The sequence below is a fragment of the Pogoniulus pusillus genome, chromosome 40, assembly GCF_015220805.1.
Source record: "Pogoniulus pusillus isolate bPogPus1 chromosome 40, bPogPus1.pri, whole genome shotgun sequence".
In the NCBI taxonomy this organism is placed as follows: domain Eukaryota; kingdom Metazoa; phylum Chordata; class Aves; order Piciformes; family Lybiidae; genus Pogoniulus; species Pogoniulus pusillus.
Genome location: NC_087303.1, coordinates 3,003,619 through 3,025,687, shown reverse-complemented (window position 1 = coordinate 3,025,687; position 22,069 = coordinate 3,003,619). Strand labels below are relative to the sequence as shown.

Sequence of the window (22,069 nt, the reverse complement as noted above, 5' to 3'; positions counted from 1 at the left end):
TGTCCTAGGCTTCCTGGAAGCTCAGCTCTTGGGTTTGGTTCCTGGGTCCAGTTCCAGATGTTTTGTAACAGACACAGCCCCTGTCGTGGCCAGGCTTGAGGGTTGGTTCCCAGCAGCTTTGCTGTCAGCAGGTGATGCCACATGTCCCCCGGGCACAGCAAGACCCCAAAGTGACAGGCACACAGGTGCCCACTCACTGTGCACAGCCACGGGTGTGCCTGTGTGGGTGACAAGCTAAACCCCAGCACAGCTTTGTGGGGGCAGCATGGTGGCCACAGGGGCTCCTGCAAAGAGATGTCCTTGCCCTGGGGAAAGCCCTGGGGGTGGGAAGGTGCTGGCTGTTGTAGATGAAGCATTGCTCCCTGGTGAGATGTGCCACTGGCTCACCTGGCATCCAGATCCGTGGGACACTGGCCAAGGGTCAGCATCCCTACCCACCTCCCCCACTCCATCCCAACGGGGTCCTGCCCAGAGCAGCCCTGCCCGGAGGTCACAGTCAGCAGCGCTTCTGAACACGAGGAGAGCGCAGGAGGGGTTTGGGTTCCTCCTGCCACCAGCTCCCTGGTGCCCTGCAGAATAGGGAAATGGCCACGCAAGGGCAAGGGCACGCAGGGGAGCCAGCAGCAGGTGGGTGCCCCCAGTCTGCAAGTGGCACAGGAGTGGCTGAGTGCCCTCCAGACCCCATGGCACCAGCCCACATGTTTCCGGCAGCGGCTCTGCCCGATGCCCACACACAGAGGCTTCTCAGCCCGATCAGCTCCCAAGCTCAGCGCCCCCACAGCTGCCAGGGCTGTGGACAGCTGGAAGGGGACCCCAAAGGAGGGCCCGGGGAGCCCCAGCCCTGGACAGCCGTCAGCGCAGGGCTGGGCTCCGGGAGAGCTGGCAGCGTCCCTGCCGCGGCCGCAATCTGCTGCGCCAGCAAATCGCAGCCTTGGCTGCGGCCGCGGCCTCGGTCCAGCTCCTCCAGCTGTTTGCACAACCCCGAGCACCGGGGCCGCCCGCAGCCACCGCCGGGGCACCGGGCTGGCACCTGCCCCCGGGACCCAACCACCCTGCGATGTGAACGCCCGTCCAGTGCCCCGTCCCAGCCTGGCACAGTCCGCCCTGTGCTGCCGTGCTGGGCTGGCGGTGACGTTCCTCGCTGCCGGCACGGTGGCACCGGGCAGAGGCTGAGCTGGCACTCCAGAGGAGGCACAAAATCATTCTCTTCCTCCCCCATCCCTGCTCGGTGCAGTACTTCCCGAGACTCTCCGGGTGCTGACACACGCCCCCACCCCTCAGCTCGGTGTCCCCAGGCTGGGGGGTGCGCTGCGTGCCGGGGCAGGGGCAGCGTGGCTGAGCCTGGCCCCACACCGGGGGGATGCCCAGCGCCGGGCCCCAGCCCCGCGGGCTGCGGACGCAGCCGAGCACAGGCAGGAGCTGGCCCCGCTCCCGCGGCCCCGTTCTGGCATCTCCCAACCAGACGCTCTCGGCTCAGGCATTTTTTCCACTTCCAAACTGCTGCGATCCCCGCGGACCCCTCGCTCCTCCTCCTCCTCCTCCTCCCCTCTGCTTTGCTTTAAAACAATGCAAAGACAAAATGCAGTCGACAGAAACCAGAGAGAAGATTAAATACTGCGATTTGCCCTTTCCCCCCCCCCCCCCCCCCCCCCTTTCTGTTTGGCAATACAAAGGTTCAAGTTTACTGCAGAAGAGGGAGGCTGCTACGGGGAGAGGGGAGGGGGTCCAAAGGGAAGGGCTTGGCTCAGGAGGAGCTGACAGAAATCACAACGGGGCGGAAAAACGCCGCTGAAGTCAGGGAGCTGGTACATGATCGTGTGTAAATACAGCCTTAAACTACAGGAGAGACGAGGAAAAGACACCCGAGCCCTCTGAGCTGGGCACAGGACATGTCCTGCTGAGCGCCAGCATCCCCCCTCCCAGTCACTTCCAGGCCACCCCAAAACTGGGAGAGGCTCTGTGGGATCTGCCAGCGCTGCCCTGGATGCCTGCGAGGAGGGTTTGGGCTGGCTGGGACTCCATCCTGCACCCCTCTGCGGGGCTGCTGGTGTGGCTGTGATCAGCTGTGGTCCCCATGACAGGGCACAAGGGCAGGAAGAGGATCCCATGACAGGGTGCAAGGGCAGGGTGGGTGTCAGGGCAGTCACCGGCAAGGCACCAAGGTGGGACTCTGCTAAGGCTGGCAGCAGGGCAGGGGCAGAAGAGCAGCCCCCCGGGACACACAAGGTGCTGGAGCCACACTGGGACACGTGCACCTCGGGGACACGGGAAGTGACATGAGGACACTGTCACCTGCATGAGAAGCCAGACCAAGCTGAGCTGATGAGCTGCAGCGCTAAGCCCAGCACCAGCCCTTGTCCCCAGCTCACTCTGTCCTCACCGGCTGGCCAGCCCTGCCAACGGCACTTGCCAATCCCTGTCCTCACCCACACCTTCACAGGGACACACAGGAGACATCCCCACCTGTGCCAGGGAGCTGCCAGGGGGCAGAGGGGCAGAGAGTGTTTCACTAAAACTGAAACATATCATTCCCATCAGGGATCTTGGAACCTGCCAGCGTGGATGAGGCAAATCCACAAGGAAAACCAAAACCTCCCACTGCAGCCATGGTGTGGGTTGAGAGGAGGCCCAGCAAAAGTCGTGTGTCCCCCCCCAACCTTTGGCACACTTGCCATGGCAGCCAGCATGGGCACTTCTCACCCAAAAGGACATCATTAGGTGAGCATTTTCCAGCCCAGCTTCAAAATACCAAAGAACCAAGGGGGGGCAAAAAAAAAAAAGCAACAGCTGCAAACCCAGAGACAATTCCTCAGCTGAGAACTTGGGGCTGGCAAAATCCACAGATCCCATCACTGAGATGTTCCAGAAATTCATCCTGGTTTGGGCACGTTGGCCAAGTTGGAAGCAGGGCAAACAGCAGCCATCGCTGGCAGTGCCCACTTGGGTGGGGCTGGAAGATCTCAGCCCCGGAGGTGCTTCTGAGATTCCCACCAATGCCTTTGAAAAACATTACACATCTTTGGGAAAGCAAAAAAAAGGAAAGGCAATAAAAGAAGCCTCTTCCTGCTGGGAAGAGATTCCTGGGCACCCCTCACCTCCCAGCCCTCTCCTTGCACCCTCAGTGCCCTGGGAGTGCCAACCTCCCTCATCCTGGGGATGGGCTAGGGATAGGGGGGGAGGCAATGCTGCACCCAGCAGCTCTGTCCCTGCATGGGCAGCAGGATGGGGCTGGGCCTTGGGGCAGGCAGGCAGCAGCTGGGCTGAGGGGCTGGGAGCTGCAGCGGGCAGGGGGAAGGGCTCTTATTGCTCTGTGCAGCACCCACGCTTTGGGTGAGGTGGTTGCCGGGAGGGCCCCAGGCAGGTGGTGGGGATGGGTCTCTCTGTGCCCCCCCCCCGAGTCATTGCCAGGGCAGCCAGGGAGGGCAGGATGAGGCACTTCTCCTGCTGTCACACACTGAGCTGTGGTGTGGACGGCAATGCGCTGTGGGCAGGGGTGCCAGCGTGGCATGTCCATGGCTGCCTGCTGGGCAGGCTGGGCTGAGGCAGCAGCCACGCCTCTGCCACAGTTGCCAGGCTCTGGGTCCTCCATCTATGCCACAGCATGGACGGTCCAGGGCAGAATGTGGGGGGGCATCACAGGGCACGCAAGCAGTGGCATCGTAGGTGCTGTTCCCTCACCGCACCTGGACAGCCTGGCACCAGCCCCAGGGCAGCATCTGTCCAAGAAAGTGTCCGTGCAGGGTGGAGATGCCGCTGGGTTGTGCCAGGGGCACCTCATCAGTGGCAGTTAGTGGTCACAGCGCAGATGGTGGTGCCACGCCCCGTGCCATGGGGCAGATCACAGCGGCGACACCAGGATCATGCCAGGGTCCTGCGGCACCGGAGAGCTGCTCGACAGTCATGTCCCCTCCTCTCCTCCTTGCCTATGCAGTGCCCGTGGGTGTCGTGGGCACGGCGCGGGGCACCGCGGTGACACTCACATGCTGTCTGCCAGCTGGTGACAGTCCAAGTCCCCCTTCAGCTCCAGGAAGCCTGGCAGCTTCACGCCCGTCTTGCGGTCCACGCACCAGCACTTGCCCCGCTGCCCGTCCAGCGCCGGGTGACACTGAGGGCACAGGTTCGGTGAGGGACACCCAGGCTGGCCCCCGCAGGCTGCCCGGGCAGGGCGATCGTGAGCTCTCCTGGGGCCTTTGCCACCCTGATCCCACCCCAGGGCTTTTGCCTCACAACATCCTAAGGAGTATTCCCACCAACCCCAGGAGCCACAGGTCCCAGGTTGGCACCATGCATCTGGCAACATCCAGAGAAGGGCTGCAGCAGCTCTGCTGTGAGCACAGACTGAAGGAGTTGGGGCTGTGCAGGCTGGAGCAGAGGAGGCTCCCAGGTGACCTTCTTGTGGTCTGCCAGGATCTGAAGGGGGCCTAAAAAAAACTGGGGAGGGACTTTTGAGGCTGTGAGGGAGTGGCAGGAGTGGGGGGATGGAGCAAAGCTGGAGGTGGGGAGAGTGAGGCTGGAGGTGAGGAAGAAGTTGTTGAGCAGGAGAGTGGTGAGAGGCTGGAATGGGTTGCCCAGGGAGGGGGTTGAGGCCCCATGGCTGGAGCTGTTTAGGGCCAGGCTGGCTGAGGCTGTGTGCAGCCTGCTCTAGGGTAGGGTGTCCCTGGGCATGGCAGGGGGTTGGCACTGCCTGCTCCTTGTGCTCCCTTCCAACCCTGCCTGGTTCTATGAATCTATGACCTGATTCTGCAAAATGCCCAGTTTGAGCAGGTTCCCCAAGCCCCCGCGGTGGGTCAGGACCTGTCCTACCTGCTTGGGGTGGAAGTTGCCGTTGCGGTCGCAGTTGGGGATGGGGATGACGTAGAGATCCTCGTGGGTGCGGGTCTGCGAGGCTGCCAATCTCTCCAGTGCCCGGTGCAGCTCGCTCTGGCACGACCCCTGTGCCTGTGGGGAAGGAGGGAGTTGAGCTGGCAGCAGGGTCCTCTGGGGCCCCGCCGGCCCTGCGGCACATCCCGGAAGCACCCATCCTGCCCTCCCCAGCCCGGTGCCCGCCGCGGTGCCCCGCGGTGCTCACGATGGGCCGCGTCTCCTCGCGGTGCTGGGGGCTGCCGCTGCTGCGCATCTTGTTGCCGTTGTTGACTCTCTTCGCCTGCTGCTTCTGCAGGCACTTGCGGTCGTGGATGCTGCAGGGGCTGAAGCTGTTGTTGGGGTGGTCGATCTCCTCCTTCTCTGCAAGGACACAGATGCGGGGGGACTCAGTGCCACGGGGATGGCAGTGCCCTATGATGTCCTGGCACCTGCAGAGCTACTTGAAGCCCCAAGAACAACACGCAGCTGGTGCTGCCAGACCCCACATCACTCTCCTTAGTTCCCACATGGGTCACCCCCGGGCCCCCTCCTGCCAGCAGGCTGGGCTGGGCTCTTCCTGCAGCACTGGAGAAGGCTCCTGCCAGCCACGCCTCGCGGGCTCGTTGCCGTGTGTCTGTTTGTGCAGCGCTGCAAACACGCTGCCAGAGCAGTGGGCAGATGGCACCAGGGTGCTGCGTGGCACAAGGGTCCGGCTGTGCTTCTCGCCAGCTACATGCCACCAGGCACCAGGTGCTCAGCCACAGGACTGGACCCACTCGGCTGGAAGCTGACCCTGGGATGCACACCCAGGCAGACTCCAGTGCCCACCCCCCCCACCCCCCACCCCCGAAAGCTGCTTCTGAAGAGCTGCAGTGGGAACAGGGGCACCGGGGCGGTGCTGAGCACCCGCCAAGCCCGGGGCGGCACCGGGCACCGCAGCCAGGAGTGGAGCCGTGCTCTGCCGTGGGGCACGGCCCTCGCAAAGACATGAAAGAAGAAATTCCTGGAATAAGAGAAGTTAATCTCCCGCGGGGCCAATCTGAAAAGGAGGCGCTTGGCACCCTCGCTGCGCCAGGAGCGCGGCCAAACTGCGATCCCAGATGTTGGCAGCTGGACGCAGTGTCATGAGACCCGAGCTCTCGGCGCGGCTTTAGGACTTAAAAAGCTGCCAGTCCCTGCAGTTTGGGGCCCATTCCAGCTCTGTGGAGGGGGGACAACCTGGGTTGTGGGTCCTGTCTGTGCTTGAAGCCACGTCAGGCACAGCCCGGGGAGCACTTTGACTCCCAACCCGCCTGGGCTGTAGGAGGAGAGCAGCCAAGAGCTCCCTGCCTGAGCTCATCCCGGAGCTAGGATTGCGCTGGGAAAAAAACCTTCCCAGGCGGGGCTGGGGTTGGTCATGATGCAGTATGGATGGAAGCACCCAGGAGCTCACAGCACCAGGAGTGGAGGCTGCCGGGGTGATGCCTAGCCCCAGCCTTTCCCACAGGCAGGCAATGGGCAGGCAACAGGCAGGCAGCGGGCAGGAAGTGGGGTCAGATCCAGGATCTCCTGCCCGCAGCATCCCCACGGAATCCCGGCCGCGGTCTCCCACCGGCACCTCACGCAAAGGGCTCCTGGAGCAGGTCCCAGCAGCCTGGTTAAAGTTCACGGCGGAGCCCCGATCAAAGCCTCTCCTTGGTTCGCTTTATTTGCTTTTTGCTTAATCCGTCAGGTTTTTTTTCCAGGAAATGGCTCATGCCCTTGAAATTTGAAACACGAACCCAAAGGCTCCATCCAGGACCCCGCGCAGAGCCATGCCAGCCCCGGCGGCACTAACCAGGGGGCCGTGGCGCAACGAGGGCGCTGGCAGCAGAGCCCAGGCAAGGATTTGGAGGGCTCCTTCCCTCCCCTGCCTTCCCCCCCCCCTGCACGCAAGGAAGATCTAGGAGGGAGATTTGACATCGGTGGAGACCACCATGCCGAAGTCTTGGCACCTTCATGAGCTGCTCCGGTGCCACGCAAAGGCAGGACCAGGAGGCACCAGCCGCTGCCCGCTCTGCCCCGGCACAGCCCAGGACCCCTCCTCCCCCCGCCAGCCGCCTTCAGAGAGTCCAATCCCGGCTTAAACAAAACCAGATGCCGCTGACATTCCCAGAAGGTCATATGAAACGCCGGTGCCTCCGGGCAGCGAGAGGGCTCCTGCCAGCACCCAGTTCTGGGGACAGGGCTCTGGGACCCAGGACATGCCAGCACCAGGATCCCTCCCCGCAGCAGGGATCGCTGCAGTCCTTGCGGTGATTTTCCCACCCTCCAAGTGAGACGCAGCAGCTCGGGGGGCCCCTGGCCTCCCCTAGCAATCCTCCGGCACCAGCTGGAGAAGGAAGCTCCTCACACTGTGCACAAAGCCGTGGACAAGGCAACTTCTGTGGAGCCTGCAACCCCCCCACCCCCGCCTCCCTGCCAGTGCAGCCCACTCTGCCCCAGCCCCTTGGGAAGCACCATCTGGATGCCAGCCCAGCAGCACTGATGCCAGTGGGGTGCCCTCGAGTCCTCCTGCATCTCTTACCCCTGTTCTGCTCTGTGTGGGAACCTTGGGCACCTATGCACCAGCCACCAGCGCCCTGGTGCTACTGGGCATGGCAGAGGCTGTGCCAGCAAAGGTGCCCGAGCAGCAGAGGAGGACAGGCAGAGCAGAATGAGGGGTCCCTGCTTAATCGAGGGCTGGGAAAAGCTTCTCTGCTGGGTTGGGGATGGAAGCAGGTGCCAAGGGGATGGGAATGGGTGCTGCCCTCACTGGCAGTGCAGACTGGTCACCTCGTCCTGGCAGGAGGAGGATTTCTGCCCAGCCTGTGGACAGGAGACACAAACAACTCATTCAGCATCGCCTTCAATTAACAGCAGCAGCAAATGAGGATGGTCACAGGCTGAGCACCGCAGGGCTCCGGCTCCACCGCGCAGCTCCCATGGCAGGAGAGCCCAGGGGCAGCAGGCAAAGCCCCTGGGCTCTGTGTGTCTCCGTGAGAGAGGGACAGGTGTCAGGGCCACCCCAGCTCCAGCCCCACTCCACAGTGACCAATGAGACCACACATGCCCCGTGGGGCAGAGAGGACACACCCACGTGTCTGTGGCTGACTCAGCACACAAGTCACAGTGGGTCTCAGCACCGTCTGCTTCCCCATCTGACACCCCTGGTGTCACCAGTGGGTGGCCCTGGCAGTGCCAAGGCACAGCACAGGATCTCTAGGCTGCCTGGGCTCTTGATTTGGCAGGCATCAGCACAGGGAAGTCTGGGCTCATCCTGCCAAGTGCTGGCCCCAGCAGAGCAGAGGGAGCCAGGGCACGGGGGTGGCTGGGGCACTGGCTGGCAAAACCTGGTCCATCCTATCTTGAAGGGCACACTGCTGAGCCCTGCTGTGCCCAAACGTGGCCAAGTGCATCTGCACCTCCAGTTTGGCATCTGATGTGAGTCAGGATACAGATGCAGACTCTTTCCCGTAGGGACCAGAGCCTTGCTGGGAGCAGAACCCACCCCAGAGAAACCCAAGTGTGGGCAAAGGCCAGACCCCATCCCAAGGGACAGATGGGACCGGGTAACAGCCTTGCCTGGCCCCCTGCCTGGGCAAAAAACGGGCGGCGAAGGATGCACGGGGGGTGGCTGCCACCAGAGGCTGAACCCAGCCTGTCCTTGCCTGCGCAGCTGGGACTGGGACAGCGCAGTCCCTGCCAGCTGCTGCACAGCGATGTAACCGGATCCGTTCCTGTCCCAGCGAGCAGGAGGGATGAACGCAATTCCCAGGCGGTCACTTGTTCCCAGACATAATTAATTACCCAGCATTAAATCACTCATCGTGTGTGCTGGGGGGAAATGTCCTCACCTCTTCCCGGCCGCCACCTCCCCCAGGCACTCGCAGGCTGTTCCGAAAAGCTGCAGCTGGAAGCTCCTGTTGCAGGGCTCCAGCTGAGCACTGGGATGCTCCAGGAGCCAGTCCAGAGCTGGCAGTGCTGGCACTGTGAGGCAGGGTCTTGCACAAGGTGCCCAGACTCACAGCCACGGGAGAGAGTCTTGGGTCAGGAGAGTGCCACCCACTGCCTCACTTCCTAGAGGGTCCAGGCAGTGAACAGAGAGGTTTGCCCTGGCGATGGGGCAAGGATGCAGTGCCCAAGCCCAGGAAAGATCAGCCTCAGCCCAGCCCCTGCTGATCCCAGCCTTTTCCCTGGAATGTGGAGCCCCCCAGAAGGAGCCCCCCAGATCAAGCCCCTAGACAAAGTGTTCACTGTAGGAGTTGCATGTTCCCTGCCACCCACCCACTCACTAGGCACCCACTGAGCCCCAAGGATGTCTGTTCCATACACCCCTGCCCCTAAATAGGCATCTAACCCCCTTATGCAGGGGACACAACAGATTCAGTGGCCATGCCAGGCATGGCTGTGCTGGCAGAGATGGAACCCAGCTCCATGCTCCCACTGGCTCCAGGCTGTCAGAGCAGGATGGGGACCTGTGTCTTGGCCATCCCACCAGGGCTGCCCTAAGCAGTGGGTGCCCATGTCCTGCTGGGCTGTCCCAGGTGAATGGGCTCATGGCTGCCTGCTCCCCTGTCCTGCCACCTGTGGTGCTGCAGGTGGGCACAGTGCCCAGCAGGCAAGCCCAACTCCCAGGGCCACCCACCTATCCCCAGCAAGGCCAAAACACGGCGGGAAGGAAGGGAAAAAGCTGCAAGTCTGTTTCCTAAAGGCTCTGGGAAAAAATGCTGTGTTAGAGGGCACAGCCAAAACCAACAGGCCTTGGCAGCCTGACACAGCCCCGGGCCAGGCAGCCCAGACAGCTCCTGCAGGATGTGGGATAAGGAGAGACAGGCAGGGCAGGGGGCTCCGAGGCGGAGCCCACGCTGAGCACTCCCAGCCAACTCCTGCCCGTGAAGAGGGGCAGTCAGAGGGACCCATCCTCAAAGGGTCCCACTCACCACGGGGACATCAGCAGAGCTGCCGTGGATCAGCCATGGAGCAGGGAATGGAGCTGGGATCCAGCTCTGAAGAGGACAGATATAGACACTCCTCATGCCCCTTCTGCCCCAAGGTGACTCTGTGTGTGGACACAGGGCCAGGGCAGCTCATGGACTGTCCCATGGTGGCAGGCTGCTCCCAGCTCCAAGGGATATGGTCCCCATCACATCCTGCAGGATAGGGAAGGGGGAGCACAGCATCCAGCCCCACGGGCCAGGTCTCCACACTTAACCTTTGTGAGCAGCTCCACTCCCACTGTCAAATCACAGTGAGACCTGCACTGCTCTGGGGCTGGGCTGCCACCACCAGCTCAGTTCCTGGCCCCCTGTCAGACTACCAAGGGGGTGGCACTGGGACCACACTCAACACCTACAAGAGGGTCTCGGGGCAGATACATGTAGGTAGAGCCTGATTTCTCTGGCCTGGTGCTGCCTGCTGCCAGCCTGCACCCTGCTGCCCTGTCCAGCTGCAGGCAGGACACAGCTCTTGGCAGCACCCAAAGCAGAGCCCAGCTCAGCCTGCCTGTGAGTGACACAGGTGCCCAAATGCCTCTTTCCCATTTCCTCCCAGCCACAGCCAGGAGCATCCCAGGGAAGGGGCAGCACAGGGGTCACCAGGAGCTTCCCCAGCAGCTGAGACCTGTCCCCAAGGACCCTGGGCTACTCTGCCAATTCAGGGGCACTCTGCAGCCAGGGTGAGTGACAACACTCCAGCATGTGCCATGCCACTGGCTGTGCCCACAGTGGGTAAGGATGGCACAAGTGTGACCCGTTGATACTCATCTGTGGGAGCTCATGCAGCTCAGCACCACTCTCACTCAGGCCACACTCCATGCATGCCCATCCCTGGCTGTCCCACTCCATCCCATCCTGCCACCGGATCCCTGTTGAACCTCCATCCCGCTCCCCTTCCCATATCCCTCCCTCTCGCCAAGCAAGTGGAGGGCAGGTTTGTGCCAACAGGGGAGCAATGCCACCAACCTGGCGGGGGTTGAGCCCCACGGGCACCCACCCAGCGTCCCGGGGCCGGCCTTACCTGGAGGGTGGAGGCTCTCCTGGATGGCCTCGACGTCGGCCAGGTCGGTGCAGACGCCCTGGCCGTGCATGAGAGTGTGGAGGGGCCGCGGCACGCCGCGGGGTGGGTAGCAGCGCAGCCCGGCCCCGCAGCGGGCGGTGTAGACCCCGCAGGCGGTGCCCCGGCCGAGGGCGCAGGTCGCGCAGCAGCCGCAGCCCGGTTCCCGCACCAGCTCCGCGCAGCCCTGCGGCGCTTTGCAGCGAGCCAACCGCTCCTCCGAGCACGGCGGGCACTGAATCGCCTCTTCCCCGCCTCCCGGCCCCGCCGCCGCCGCCAGCAACAGCAGCAGCAGCGGCACAGCCCCACCGGTGCCCCCGCGCATGGCGGCGGCCCCCGTTTCCCCGGCCCCCGCTCCGGGCCCGCTGCCGGCGGCGCTGGGCTGGCGGCGGGCGCGGGGCGGCGGCAGCGGCGGCTTTATGCGGCCCCTGGCCACACCTCCCGCCGCCGGCACCGGGGCCACCGGCGGGGCCGCCCCCGTCGCCACCGGGAAGCCACAGGGGAGAGACGCTCCCCGCCGACGGCGGCTTCAACACCGGGGAGGGAGGATTCAGCACCCGGACCACCGGCGGGGCAGCTCCGGTGCCGGGCAGCGCAGAGACCCCCGACCCTGCGTGCTCCCGAGCCCCCTGCCCTGCAGACCGGCAGCCGCACCGACACTCATCTCGGTTCTGAGAGCAACTGGGACGGACTGGGAGCGAGGACACAGCACTCGGGGATGCACGGCGGGGTTGCGGCCAAGACCCGCAGCGCTGGGCAGCCCCGAGGTGGGCTCGGGGCTTCGGGGTCCCCGGCAGGAGCAAAAGCGCTGCCGGCAGCAGCTCCCCTGGCAGCTCAGCCCCAGCTGCCAGAGACGCTCCAGGGCACCCCCTGGTACCCTGAGTCCCCCCACCCTGGCCCCGCTGCCGCTGACTCCACTCTTCCCCTCCCCGGCCCCACACTGCCCCGGGATAAGCTGAAAGGTGCCGGCATCTAGCGGCTACTCGGGAAAGCCGGGAGGCGGGCGGGCAGCCCGAGCATCCTCTCCCGGGACACCGGCTCCGCCAGTCCCCGCAGCGCCCGGGCAAGGGCTACCGGGCAGCACGGCGGGAGGTGGCAAGCTGGCGAGAAAGCAAGGACTAGGCTCTGTGCCCGGTGGGCGACATGGTCCCGAGCATGCCCTGGGGGCCTGCTGATTCGAGAGCTACCCCCAGGGGCATCTCAGCCAGCGCCAGGCTGGGGCCAGCCGGCTGCGACCTGCCCGGATGCGTGAGAGGGGTGCCAGGGCTGGGGTGAGCCCTGGCACCAGCACAGGCTCTCTACCCCTTCCATGCGTGAGATGCCACAGTGCCCTGACAGGCTGTGCCACACACACCTGGCTCGCTGCAGGGGGTGTCAAGGGCACAAAGACTCCTCCCTTCAGCTACTCAAGGACAGGACAGGCTGCAGCCAGGGGTAAGGCAGAGACTTAACGATCTCATGCCACGGGACAAGGAACTTTGTCCCACATGCCCTGGCACTACTGAATGCTGATCGTGTCACCAGACTGGTCCTGGGCAGCCCCAGCAAAACCACCACCCTGTGCTATGCCAAGGCTGATGAAAAGGCCACAGCCATGCCCACCACTGAGCTGACCTCCACCATCCCCATCTGAGGTGATCACAAGCACCTCGGTGCTGACCACAGCCACTCCCACCACCAGCACCCACTGGGGATGCTGCAGCTCCTCAGGAAGGTGACCTTCATCCCATGGGACACAGGGATCAGACTGATCCCACACAGCTCTGTGGGGTGAGCACAACATGCAGGGATCAGCCCTAAACCACAGGGTCTGTGCCTGTGCTCTGCACCCCACAGATGACAATTAACACTCATTAAACAGTGGCACCTTGGGACACTTGGACACTGGGACACTGGGTCTGGCTGTGGGGTCTTGATGTGGAGCTCAGTATGGTGGATGGGAGGAGAAGAGCAGGGCCAGACTGCAATGCAGGACCTGGGCTGAGAAACCCAAACTCATCATCATCATTATTACTGCTCAGGCCACACCTCGAGTGCTGTGTCCAGTTCTGGGCTCCTCCATTGCAGAGAGATGTTGAGGTGCTGGAAGGTGTTTGGAGCAGGGCAGCAAGGCTGGGGAGGGGCCTGAAACACGAACCCTATGAGGAGAGGCTGAGGGAGCTGGGGGGGTGCAGCCTGCAGAAGAGGAGGCTCAGGGCAGAGCTCATTGCTGTCTGCAGCTGCCTGCAGGGAGGCTGTAGCCAGGTGGGGTTGGGCTCTGCTGCCAGGCCCCCAGGGCCAGAAGAAGGGGACCCAGGCTGAAGCTGTGGCAGGGCAGGCTCAGGCTGGATGTGAGGAGGAAGTTGTTGGCAGAGAGAGTGATTGGCACTGGAATGGGCTGCCCAGGGAGGTGGTGGAGTGCCCATGGCTGGAGGTGCTGAAGCCAAGCCTGGCTGGGGCACTGAGTGCCATGGTGTGGTTGGTTGGCTTAGGGCTGGGTGCCAAGTTGGGCTGGATGAGCTTGAAGCGATCTTCCAACCTTGTTGGTTCTATGATTCTATGGTTCATGGGGGAGTGTATCCAGTGCTTAACTGGCATTTTGAAGCTCGAGTGCCAGCACTGGTGGCACTGGCCACGGGGGCTCCCAGGAACATCTTCTGTCTCCTGTGCCAGTGAGCTGGGCAGCGCCAAGTGTGCAGGCAGGACACAGACAGGCAGACTCCATATCCCCTGTGGTTTGCAGCTCCCCTTCTCCTCTCCCAGCTGGTACAGGGCCCTGCAAGGCACCAGCACCCAGCATTGCTCAGGAGCCCCTGCCTTGCCTGGCACTGCTGCACAGTGGCCATGACTTGGAGCAGAGGCGCCAGCCTTGGCACAGTGTCCAAGGGGGGACCAAACCCAAATAGGTGCCCAGCCCTGCTTGGGCTGCAGCTCCTTATCAGGCCTTGGCAGCACTGAGCCCCCACCGGGGAGACTGTTGTGTCTGCGGGCAGAGGCAGAGGGCAGTGCCAACGGCTGGCAAGATGTGCAGGAGACACAGCCCCACAGCCCTGTCCCAGCACCATCCTGCGCGATGGGGAGGGCCTGGGCTGGTGCACCCCACAGCTGCGCTGCCCCTGCCCAAATCACAGCCGGGCAGGCTCCATCCCCTGGCATGGGCTTCAACGCTTGGTGCACAGAGCTCAGTGCCCAGTGTAGCCCAGCTCCCCTGCCTGTGGCAGGGCAGTCCTGTGCCCCCAGCCCGGGGCTCTGTGGGCCCTCAGCTTGTCCTTCCAAACCTTGATGGCTCTTTAGGGTTCCTGAGGATGATAGGGAGGGCCCTGAAGAGAAGCTTGAGGTCACACAGGGCAGGGACAGAACCGAGGCTGAGGGTTAGAGGTGGCTGGAACCCCCCAGCCAAAGGTGTCCCTGAGGGAGCTGGGGAGAGGCAGGGTGGTTTGCACCCACTGTGGCACACGATGACTGCACAGGGCACAGGTATGGCACCCACATCGCCAGGTGCTCACTGCTCCATCCGCAGGCTCTGTCCCCTCCTGGCACCAAGCACTGGTGGCAGGGCAGACCCCCACAGAGCACCTGGCTGCTGTCACCGCAGCCTACGACCCTTGCTCGCAGGCAGCTCCTTCCTCTGCTGCCCTCCCCCCTGCCTTCACTCCCCATTTCCAGGCAGCATCTCTCCCCTGCCCTCCCACGTCTCTGTCCCAGCAGCTCCTCCTGGCCCTGGCTCCCCTCCCGGTGGTTCCCGGCTGCCTTCCTTGCCCCTCGTCAGCAGGGCAGAGGGCGATTTGGCTTTGTGGGTGCTCAGCCCCCGCCGGATGCGGCCCGAGGGGCGTGTCGGGCGCTGCGGGGGCCGCGGTGATAACAGCGGGAGCCGGACCAGAGCCACAGGAGCAGAGCGCGGGTGAGTGGGGTGAGACAAGCACCCCCATCCTGGGCAGCCTGGCACCGAGGCAGTGGCATGGGGTCCAGCAGCCCCCAGCACCTTCTCTGCACTCTCTGCCTCCTCTTGGTGCTGTCCGGGCTCCTGCCCGCCACCACTGCCCAGTGGTTTAACCTGGGCTTGGAAGATGCCACACCAGATCCGGGCACCAGCCCCACGGCCCCCACGGCCCCCATGTCCCCCACGGCAAACGGACTGGACAGAGATGAAGGTAGGCATGATGGGATGGGGCACAGCTTCCCTGGCACCCCCAGCTCCTGCACCCCAGCATGGAGGGGGCACCTCCAGGATAAGGCTGGAGGGTGACTCCAGGGGTGCTGCGGTGTGGGGCTGCTTGGTGGCACCACTGCAGACATGGAGAGTGCTAGGACTGGCAGTACTGTGCCACCCCAGACCCCTCCAGCCCTGGCACCTCCTGCCCCATCACCTCTTTGCTCCTGCAGACGGAGATGCTCATGGCGAGGAGCCCATGCGGAAGGTGCCACTGAGCAAACCTCCCCTGGCAGCAGCCCCCAGGCGCCGGGAGCCCCTCGGCAAGGGGGCAGGGAAGGGTCCGGGCCATGCCCCACCGCGCACACGAGGCCAGGTGCCATTCCCTGGGCAGCATCCCCTCCCTGCCCCGTCCCAGCCCTCCCTAAACTCCCCAGCTGCTACAGGGTCCCTCATCACCTCCTCCCCCTTATCTGTGCCCTGCTCTGGCCCCGAGCCGCGGCTCAGCTGTGGAAAGGTGCCACAGCAGCTCTCAGTGTCCCCTCGACACGAAGTGACTCTGGGGCTTGGCATCCACCCCAGGCTGTGGGCAGCTATGGCTGCAGGAGGGTCCCACATGCCCTTGGGACCCTGCACTGAGCTCTCCTGTCCACCCCAGCAGCACCAACCCGCGGCCCCCCCGGAGATCTTCGAGGGCAGTGCTGAGGAAGAGGAGTTCCTGCGGATCAAGGTGGTGGAGGGGTCCTGTTCCCCGGGGGGGGCTGCAAGGGGCAGCCTGAGATGGGCACCCACCTGAGGGGCTCTGGGGCATGGGGGCTGGCAGGGTGGGTGAGATGGGGATGGAGCTGAGTGGCCTCATGCTCAGACCTTCCTCTCCTCTGCGCAGACAACAGCGAAGGAGCTGCCCCGAAGGGTGCCCCCACCCCCGGAGATGGACCCTGCTCTCCAGGTGCCAAGTGGGTGCAGGGCAGCGGTGTCAGACCCTGCAGCCAGGGCTCCCATCCCACAGCTCATCCCTGTCTCCTTCTCCAGGTGCACAACAGCTCCAGCTGCGTCTGCCCTGCACAGCCAGGCCCTCCTGGCCCCCCTGGCCCAAAGGTGAGGCAGGCAGAGGCTCAGGGGCACAGGGACCCCCGGGGGCACCAAGTGCCACAGGGTCTCAGTGAAAGAAATGTTGCAGTTCTTTTGGCCAAGCAAAAGCTTTTCTGCTCAGGATCAGAGCTGGGAGTGACTCAGGAGTCCCCTGGCAAGGGGCAGGGTGTCCCCACAGTGGGCACCACTAGGGAAGTGCCAGGAGCCAGGCTCTGTCTTTGCCTTGCAGGGAGAGAAAGGTGACCGAGGGCTCCCGGGAGAGAGAGGCCAGCCTGGATCCTCCGGGGACAGAGGCAAGGCTGGCAGCCCGGGGCAGCCAGGGCACCAGGGACCCCGGGGCCCTCCAGGGCCCCCAGGACCACCAGGGCCCCCAGGACTCCCAGGAACCTGGGGAGCCAGAAGCCCACCCACACTCTCTGCACTGCCCAAGGGGTCAGACAATGAGGTAAGTGCTGGCATGCAGGGCACAGGCAGGTAATGCCAGGGCAGCTGGGTGATGCCAGTGCTGGCTGCAGGGTCTGGCATGGGGAGGACTTGGGGCATGTGGCCATGGGAGGGGGCAGCTCAGGGTAGGGGGGACCAGGAGATGGGACAGGAATTCACTGCCTCTGCTCCTCTTTCCTCTCTCCCTCCAGCTCGGGAAGCAGCTGGGAGCATCCAGCCCTGCAAGAACCCCAGGCCCCCCCGGAGCTCCTGGCCTGCCTGGACCCCCAGGATACCCAGGCCACGATGGCCCCCCGGGGGTCCCTGGGCGGGACGGGCAGCCAGGACCCCCTGGGCCACCCGGGGCTCTGGGACCACCTGGCTTCCCTGGGACCGAAGGACCTCAGGGACCTCCAGGCTCAGCTGGGCCAGACGGACCCCCAGGGCCACCAGGGCTCCCAGGGCCACAAGGTGCCCCCGGGCTGCCCGGGCATGAAGGACCTCCTGGTGCCACAGGACCTGCATCGCTCCCTGGCAAACCAGGGCTGAGAGGGGAGCCAGGGTATCCCGGACTGAAGGTAAGGGGGTGCCAGCCCAGCCCCTGCTTGGCCCTGGAGCCAGGGCAGAGCCAGCAGGGTAGGGGTGTGGCAAGGTCACTGTTCCCTCTCTCTGCCCAGGTGGGCAGCAACCCCCAGCACTGAGCCCATCGCAGGGCTCCAGGCTGCCCCAGCCCTGCTGCTGTGGGGCCTGGGGGTCAGGGAGGGCTGAGCCCCCAAGCTCACCACCCTCATGTGTGGTCTGGCAGGGCGAGAAGGGTGAACGTGGACTGCCAGGCATGCCAGGGAGCCCTGGCAGGACAGGAGAGACAGGGTCCCCAGGCATGCCTGGTCCCATGGGGCCACCAGGACCACCAGGGGACTACAGGGTGAGTAGGGGGTCTCAGAGCTGGGGGTGCTCAGGGCTGAGGGGCATCCCCATGCTCACCCCAGCACATCCTCTCCTTCTAGTGTGACTCACACCACGCAGGGCACCGCGGATCAGCTGGGCCACCGGGGCCCAAGGTGAGCCAGGGGAGTGGGCATTGTGGGCAATGGGTGTTGGCAGCAAGGACACTGGCACAGCATCACCCATGGCTGCTCCCCAAAACCAAACAGCCCTATGGCAGCTGTTACCTGTGGGCCAATGCACAGTGCTGTGCCAGGGGGACAGGAGTGCCCAGGGACCCCAATGGCACTAACAGGATCTCTTTGCTTTCCTTCCAGGGAGAAAAGGGTGACCCTGGAGAGCAGGTTTGTAGCTATGGGCACTGGCATGGGGGCAGCTGACTGAGAGGGTCCCATTCCTGCACCCCAAGTGTGAGCCCTTGAGCACAGCTGGGCACACTCCATGCCCCCTGCCCCTCCCCAGGCTCTAACCCTTCCTCCCCCAGCGGTGCTGCTATGGGGACCATGAGTGCAAGCCAGGCCACGGTGCCTTCCCCAGCACTGGCAGCCAGTCCAGCTCCTGGGTGCCCATCAGTGGGTACCAAATGGTGAGTCCTCAGAGGCTGGGGCCCCAGCTGGCATGTGGGAGGGAGGACGGAGAGGGGGAAGATGGAGGGATGAAAGATGGAGGGATGGATGAGGAGCAGGAGGATGAAGATCAGCCTCGACCTTCTCCGTCTGCAGGGCAGCAAAGAGGATGCAGACATCTACGGAGCCATCATCCCCCACGTGAGCAGGGCACCAGGCTGCCCTCCAGCTCTGCCCCACCCTGGGGGGGTTCAGCCCCGGGAGGGGAGTGGGAGGGTAGAGGACAGTGCTGGGGTGTCCTACAACTGCCCCCCCAAAAGGCAGCGTCCAAGCAGCCCACTCCAATCTCCACACTGCTCTACTGCAGGGTCCTCGAGGTCCCCCTGGGCAGCCTGGCCCCCCCGGCCCCCCCGGCCCCCCTGGAGCGCCAGGACTCCTCTACCTCAATGTAAGACCCATCAGGGGCTGTGCACGTGCCTGTGCCAGGGCACACCCTCGTGTGCATGCATGGCACCAGGGGCTCCCCACAACCCCCCTGTCTTTGCTTCCAGAGGGTTTACCCTGTCCGTGCCCAGCCACCCTGCAAGCAGCCGGTAAGCCATGGCCTCACTGCCCCCAGGAGGGACCCTGTCCCCTCCCTGTGTGCCAGGAAGGGGGGCTCTGTGCCCCATGGCAGTAAGGGCCCCCCTCTTGCCTTCACAGGCAGGCAGCAGCACAGGCTGGGCCACAGGTAAGGGCACATCCCAGGGGTTCTGAGCTCCAGCTTCTTCAGGAGCACCTCCTGCCATGCCTCACATCTGTTCGTGGGCACCGAGGCTGTGCCACCCTGCACGGGTCCCCCGGCACTGCCACCACCACGTCCCTGTGGGGCTGGCTCCCGCGGGAGCACCAAGCCCCTGCATTCAGGGCACCTTGTGACCCGCCCACCCTCTCCAGGCTCTCCAGACGCTGATGCCCCTCGGACAGAGCTGCCAGCCCCCGATGCTGATCCCCGGGGGCATCCTGGCTGTGGTCAGGGGCAAGCCCCCCAAGCTGCCCGGCCCCCTCGTGCCCCACTGCCAGGCCGCGAACCTCTTCACCCCCCCCAGCGCCAGACGTGGGTCTTCAGGTCCAAGAAGGAGATGCTGAAGCTGGGCAGTGCCATGCCCGAGGGCAGCCTGGTCTACGTGCAGGACGGGGGCAGCGCCTTCCTCCGGACCCCCACCGGCTGGAGCCGCCTACTGGTACCGGGCACCAAGCATGCCCCTTGGGGTGCCTGGCACAGAGCAGGGGGCCAGCCTTCAGCCCTGGCAGCCAGCACAGGGCTGGATGTAGCCCTGGAGCAGCAGAGCCCTGGAAAGGTGCCAGTGTGCCCCTAACCTATCCTCTGCTCCTTGCCTTGTGCAGGTGGAGGACTCAGAGTCGCTCCTGGCTGGTGACGACCCCGCAGCCTCCACCCCACAGTACCAGGTGAGGGTCTGGGCACCCAGTGGGTCCATTCATGTCCCAGTAAGGAGACAGAAACCTTTGCCTGTGGAGGGGCACAGACTCCACAGGACTGTCTTCTGCTTTCCATCCAGGAGGCAAAGAGGGCACAGACGAGAGTTCCTGACATGGCACAGCCTGGGCTGGCCCTGGCAGACTCACTGGTGAGCTTTGCTGTGGCTTTGGCCATGCCAGGAGGGACATGCTGTGGAGAGGGGATGGTGGCAGGGCAGCACCAGCCTGGCAGGCACAGACTCTGGGGCTGGGATGGGGTGGGTGCTGCACCAGTAGCACTCATGGCACAGGGATGGGTATCCACGGCTGACCTGGGCCACATTATTCCAGGTGCAGAAGGAAGGACAAAGGCTGCCCCAGCTCCTGCCAACCACCGTTGCCCCGCGGATCCCATCGGTAAGTAATGCCCAGCCCGGGGGAGAGGTGCCCAGGGAACCTTTCCGTGCCCGTTTGGCACTGCCGGAGGCTCACACCCTCCTGGGAAGGAGGAGGCAGAGACCTCAACACCTGCCCATGCCCACGCCTCGCTGCTGCCCTGCCTCCCCTCCGCAGCTCCGCCTGGCCGCCCTCAACGTGCCCCTCACCGGCGACACGAGCGGGATCCGCGGTGCCGACCTGCAGTGCCACCGGCAGTCCCAGGAGGCTCAGCTCTATGGCACTTTCCGGGCATTCCTCTCGGCCCCCACCCAGGACCTGGCCTCCATCGTCAAGAGGACAGACAGAGCCCTCCCCATCGTCAACCTGAAGGCAGGTACCCCCCCTGCCCCCCGGGGGGGGCTGCCGGTGGCAAAGCCCCGTGGCCCCCGGTGAGCTTTGGCAGGAGGATCCTTGCCCAGTCCCGTGCCAGGGCTGCTGCACCCCAACTGCGCTCCACGCTTGAGTTCCGGGAGCTGGCAGGATGTCGCTGCTCACCGGTGGGGGGCACAGGGGCACCGGGGCACCTCCCCAGCCTCCAGCTCAGCACCGGTGCTTGCCCCACAGGGCCAGCTGCTGGCCAAGTCCTGGAGCTCCCTCTTCGAGGGCTCAGCCAGTGCCCCTCCGCGGGGCCCCATCTACTCCTTCAACGGGCGCAACGTCCTGACAGATCCCCTCTGGTGAGTCTGGCCACGGGGTGGGCACTGGCAGGGCATCTCTGAACAAATGCACCCATGCCAGGAACCAGGGTGGGGGTCTGCAGTGGGTCCTCCCCTGTCCCTGGCACTTGCACAGATGAAGGAGCTGGTGCAAAGAACTGGAGGTGGCCTGAACGGTGTCCTTCAGCCCCTCTCACTCCTATCCCCATCTGCAGGCCACAACGGCTGGCATGGCACGGATCCACCCCTCGGGGCAGCCATGCCCGCAGGCGGGATTGCCAGGGCTGGCGCAGCTCCGGCCCCGGGGAGGGCCTGGCCACCCCCCTGGGTGAGGGCAGGCTGCTGGCTGGGCACCGGCACAACTGCTCCGAGGCTCTGGCAGTGCTCTGCGTGGAGGTGGCATTTCCCTACTGGCACATGTGGTGACCCTGGCACCAGTGCCCCCCAGCAGCATCCCCCAGTCCTGTGGAGAAGCATGAAGGCAAGAACGGCAGCGTGGGAACTGTGAAAGAACATCAAGAGGATGCCAACCCTGCAGGCAGCTTGTGCTGTGCTTGTCCCTGACTGTGCCATCGCTGCTGATGCCCATGCCATGGGGCAGCAGGGCGATGCCAGGCTGTGCACAGCTGCCTCCCTGTGCTTTCATCCAAGTAAATGTCACTGCCCAAGAAACAGAGACACAACAAAACTGATTCCTTGGTTGAGCCTCAAGGCTCAGTTATGGGTGCCCCTGCCCAGGCAGCAAGGGGCACGGGGGGCAACACGCTGCAGCCAGCCTGGGGAATGCAAAAGAGGCTGGAGCCTCAGTGGGCTTCGGTCCCGTTGGGCTCAGTGCTAACGGTGGGGCTGGGTGTGGAGTGGGCACCATGGGGACAGGGCTATGGCAACGGTGCCAGGCCACAGGACAGCAGAGCAGCCTCTGCCAGAGCTCGGGCGGCAGGGTTTGGAGATCGGGCAGGGCTTCGCTGCTCTCGGGTGGCAGGCAGCGGAGTCTGCCCCTTCCAGAATGCAGGAAGCAGAATTTGCCTCTCCTGGCGTGCAGGCAGCAGCTGGAGGCTGGAAACCATCGCCCTTCTCCGCGGGCAGTGGGATAGCGAAGGCATGCGGGCAGCGCCGGGGCATGGGCAGGGCTTTGGGCACTGCAGAGGGGTTCGGGCAGAGCGCAGGGGCTCGGGCGGCAGCAGAGCTTTGGGTCTCAGTTGGTGGTTCTGGGGCTGGCACCTGTTGAAGAGGCAGAGCTATGCCTCAGTGTCGCCAGCGTGCCACTGGAATGTGCCCAGGGTATTCTCGGTGCCCCCTAAACCCACCCAGTGCACCCCGGGCACTGCCCCGGGCACTGCCCCGCATCGCCAGGCACACAAACACCCCCCGGGCAGGCGTTGGGTTCCCTCCTTCCTCGTTTTCCTATTGGCCAATTTCGCTGCCCGTCCCGCAACCGCCCCTTCTGAGTGGCTGGTTTGAATGCGAGC

General features: G+C 64.5%; 2 protein-coding genes across 8 annotated transcripts; one reads left to right on the top strand and one right to left on the bottom strand.

Moving 5' to 3' along the window:
• Positions 1-2,661: 2,661 nt before the first annotated feature.
• IGFBP4 (insulin like growth factor binding protein 4) lies at positions 2,662-11,010 on the bottom strand. The gene is made up of 4 exons (XM_064174398.1): positions 10,858-11,010; positions 5,069-5,223; positions 4,804-4,938; positions 2,662-4,105 (listed from the first exon to the last, which is right to left on the bottom strand). The coding sequence occupies exons 1-4, from the start codon at positions 10,925-10,927 to the stop codon at positions 3,977-3,979; spliced, it is 489 nt and encodes a 162-aa protein (XP_064030468.1). The 5' UTR covers positions 10,928-11,010; the 3' UTR covers positions 2,662-3,976.
• A 3,710-nt stretch (positions 11,011-14,720) lies between these two features.
• On the top strand, positions 14,721-21,288 carry LOC135191728 (collagen alpha-2(VIII) chain-like). 7 transcript variants are annotated; one of them, XM_064174263.1, is made up of 22 exons: positions 14,721-15,023; positions 15,256-15,398; positions 15,684-15,752; positions 15,909-15,971; positions 16,055-16,120; positions 16,344-16,559; positions 16,750-17,115; positions 17,343-17,462; positions 17,545-17,598; positions 17,800-17,826; positions 17,967-18,068; positions 18,205-18,249; positions 18,416-18,496; positions 18,600-18,641; positions 18,751-18,778; positions 18,985-19,271; positions 19,435-19,497; positions 19,608-19,676; positions 19,858-19,923; positions 20,080-20,274; positions 20,509-20,621; positions 20,816-21,288. In XM_064174263.1, exons 1-22 carry the CDS (start codon positions 14,831-14,833, stop codon positions 21,024-21,026), a joined length of 2,619 nt encoding a protein of 872 aa, XP_064030333.1. In that variant the 5' UTR covers positions 14,721-14,830; the 3' UTR covers positions 21,027-21,288. The 7 variants fall into 7 exon arrangements, with proteins under 7 accessions (XP_064030333.1, XP_064030335.1, XP_064030334.1 ...); XM_064174265.1 differs by lacking the exon at positions 15,909-15,971; XM_064174264.1 differs by lacking the exon at positions 18,205-18,249.
• Positions 21,289-22,069: the final 781 nt, after the last annotated feature.

What these genes read in the sequence shown, in the direction of transcription:
- IGFBP4 (XM_064174398.1), bottom strand. Translation starts at nt 10,927, where the DNA reads ATGCACGGCCAGGGCGTCTGCACCGACCTGGCCGACGTCGAGGCCATC. An exon ending in GCGAGGAGACGCGGCCCATC is followed by an intron (nt 4,939 to 5,068) that starts GTGAGCACCGCG and finishes CCTTCCCCACAG; the next exon opens with GCACAGGGGTCGTGCCAGAG. An exon ending in GCAACTTCCACCCCAAGCAG is followed by an intron (nt 4,106 to 4,803) that starts GTAGGACAGGTC and finishes CTGTGCCCTCAG; the next exon opens with TGTCACCCGGCGCTGGACGG.
- LOC135191728 (XM_064174263.1), top strand. Translation starts at nt 14,831, where the DNA reads ATGGGGTCCAGCAGCCCCCAGCACCTTCTCTGCACTCTCTGCCTCCTC. An exon ending in CAGGGTATCCCGGACTGAAG is followed by an intron (nt 17,116 to 17,342) that starts GTAAGGGGGTGC and finishes GTGGTCTGGCAG; the next exon opens with GGCGAGAAGGGTGAACGTGG. An exon ending in CCATCAGTGGGTACCAAATG is followed by an intron (nt 18,069 to 18,204) that starts GTGAGTCCTCAG and finishes CTCCGTCTGCAG; the next exon opens with GGCAGCAAAGAGGATGCAGA.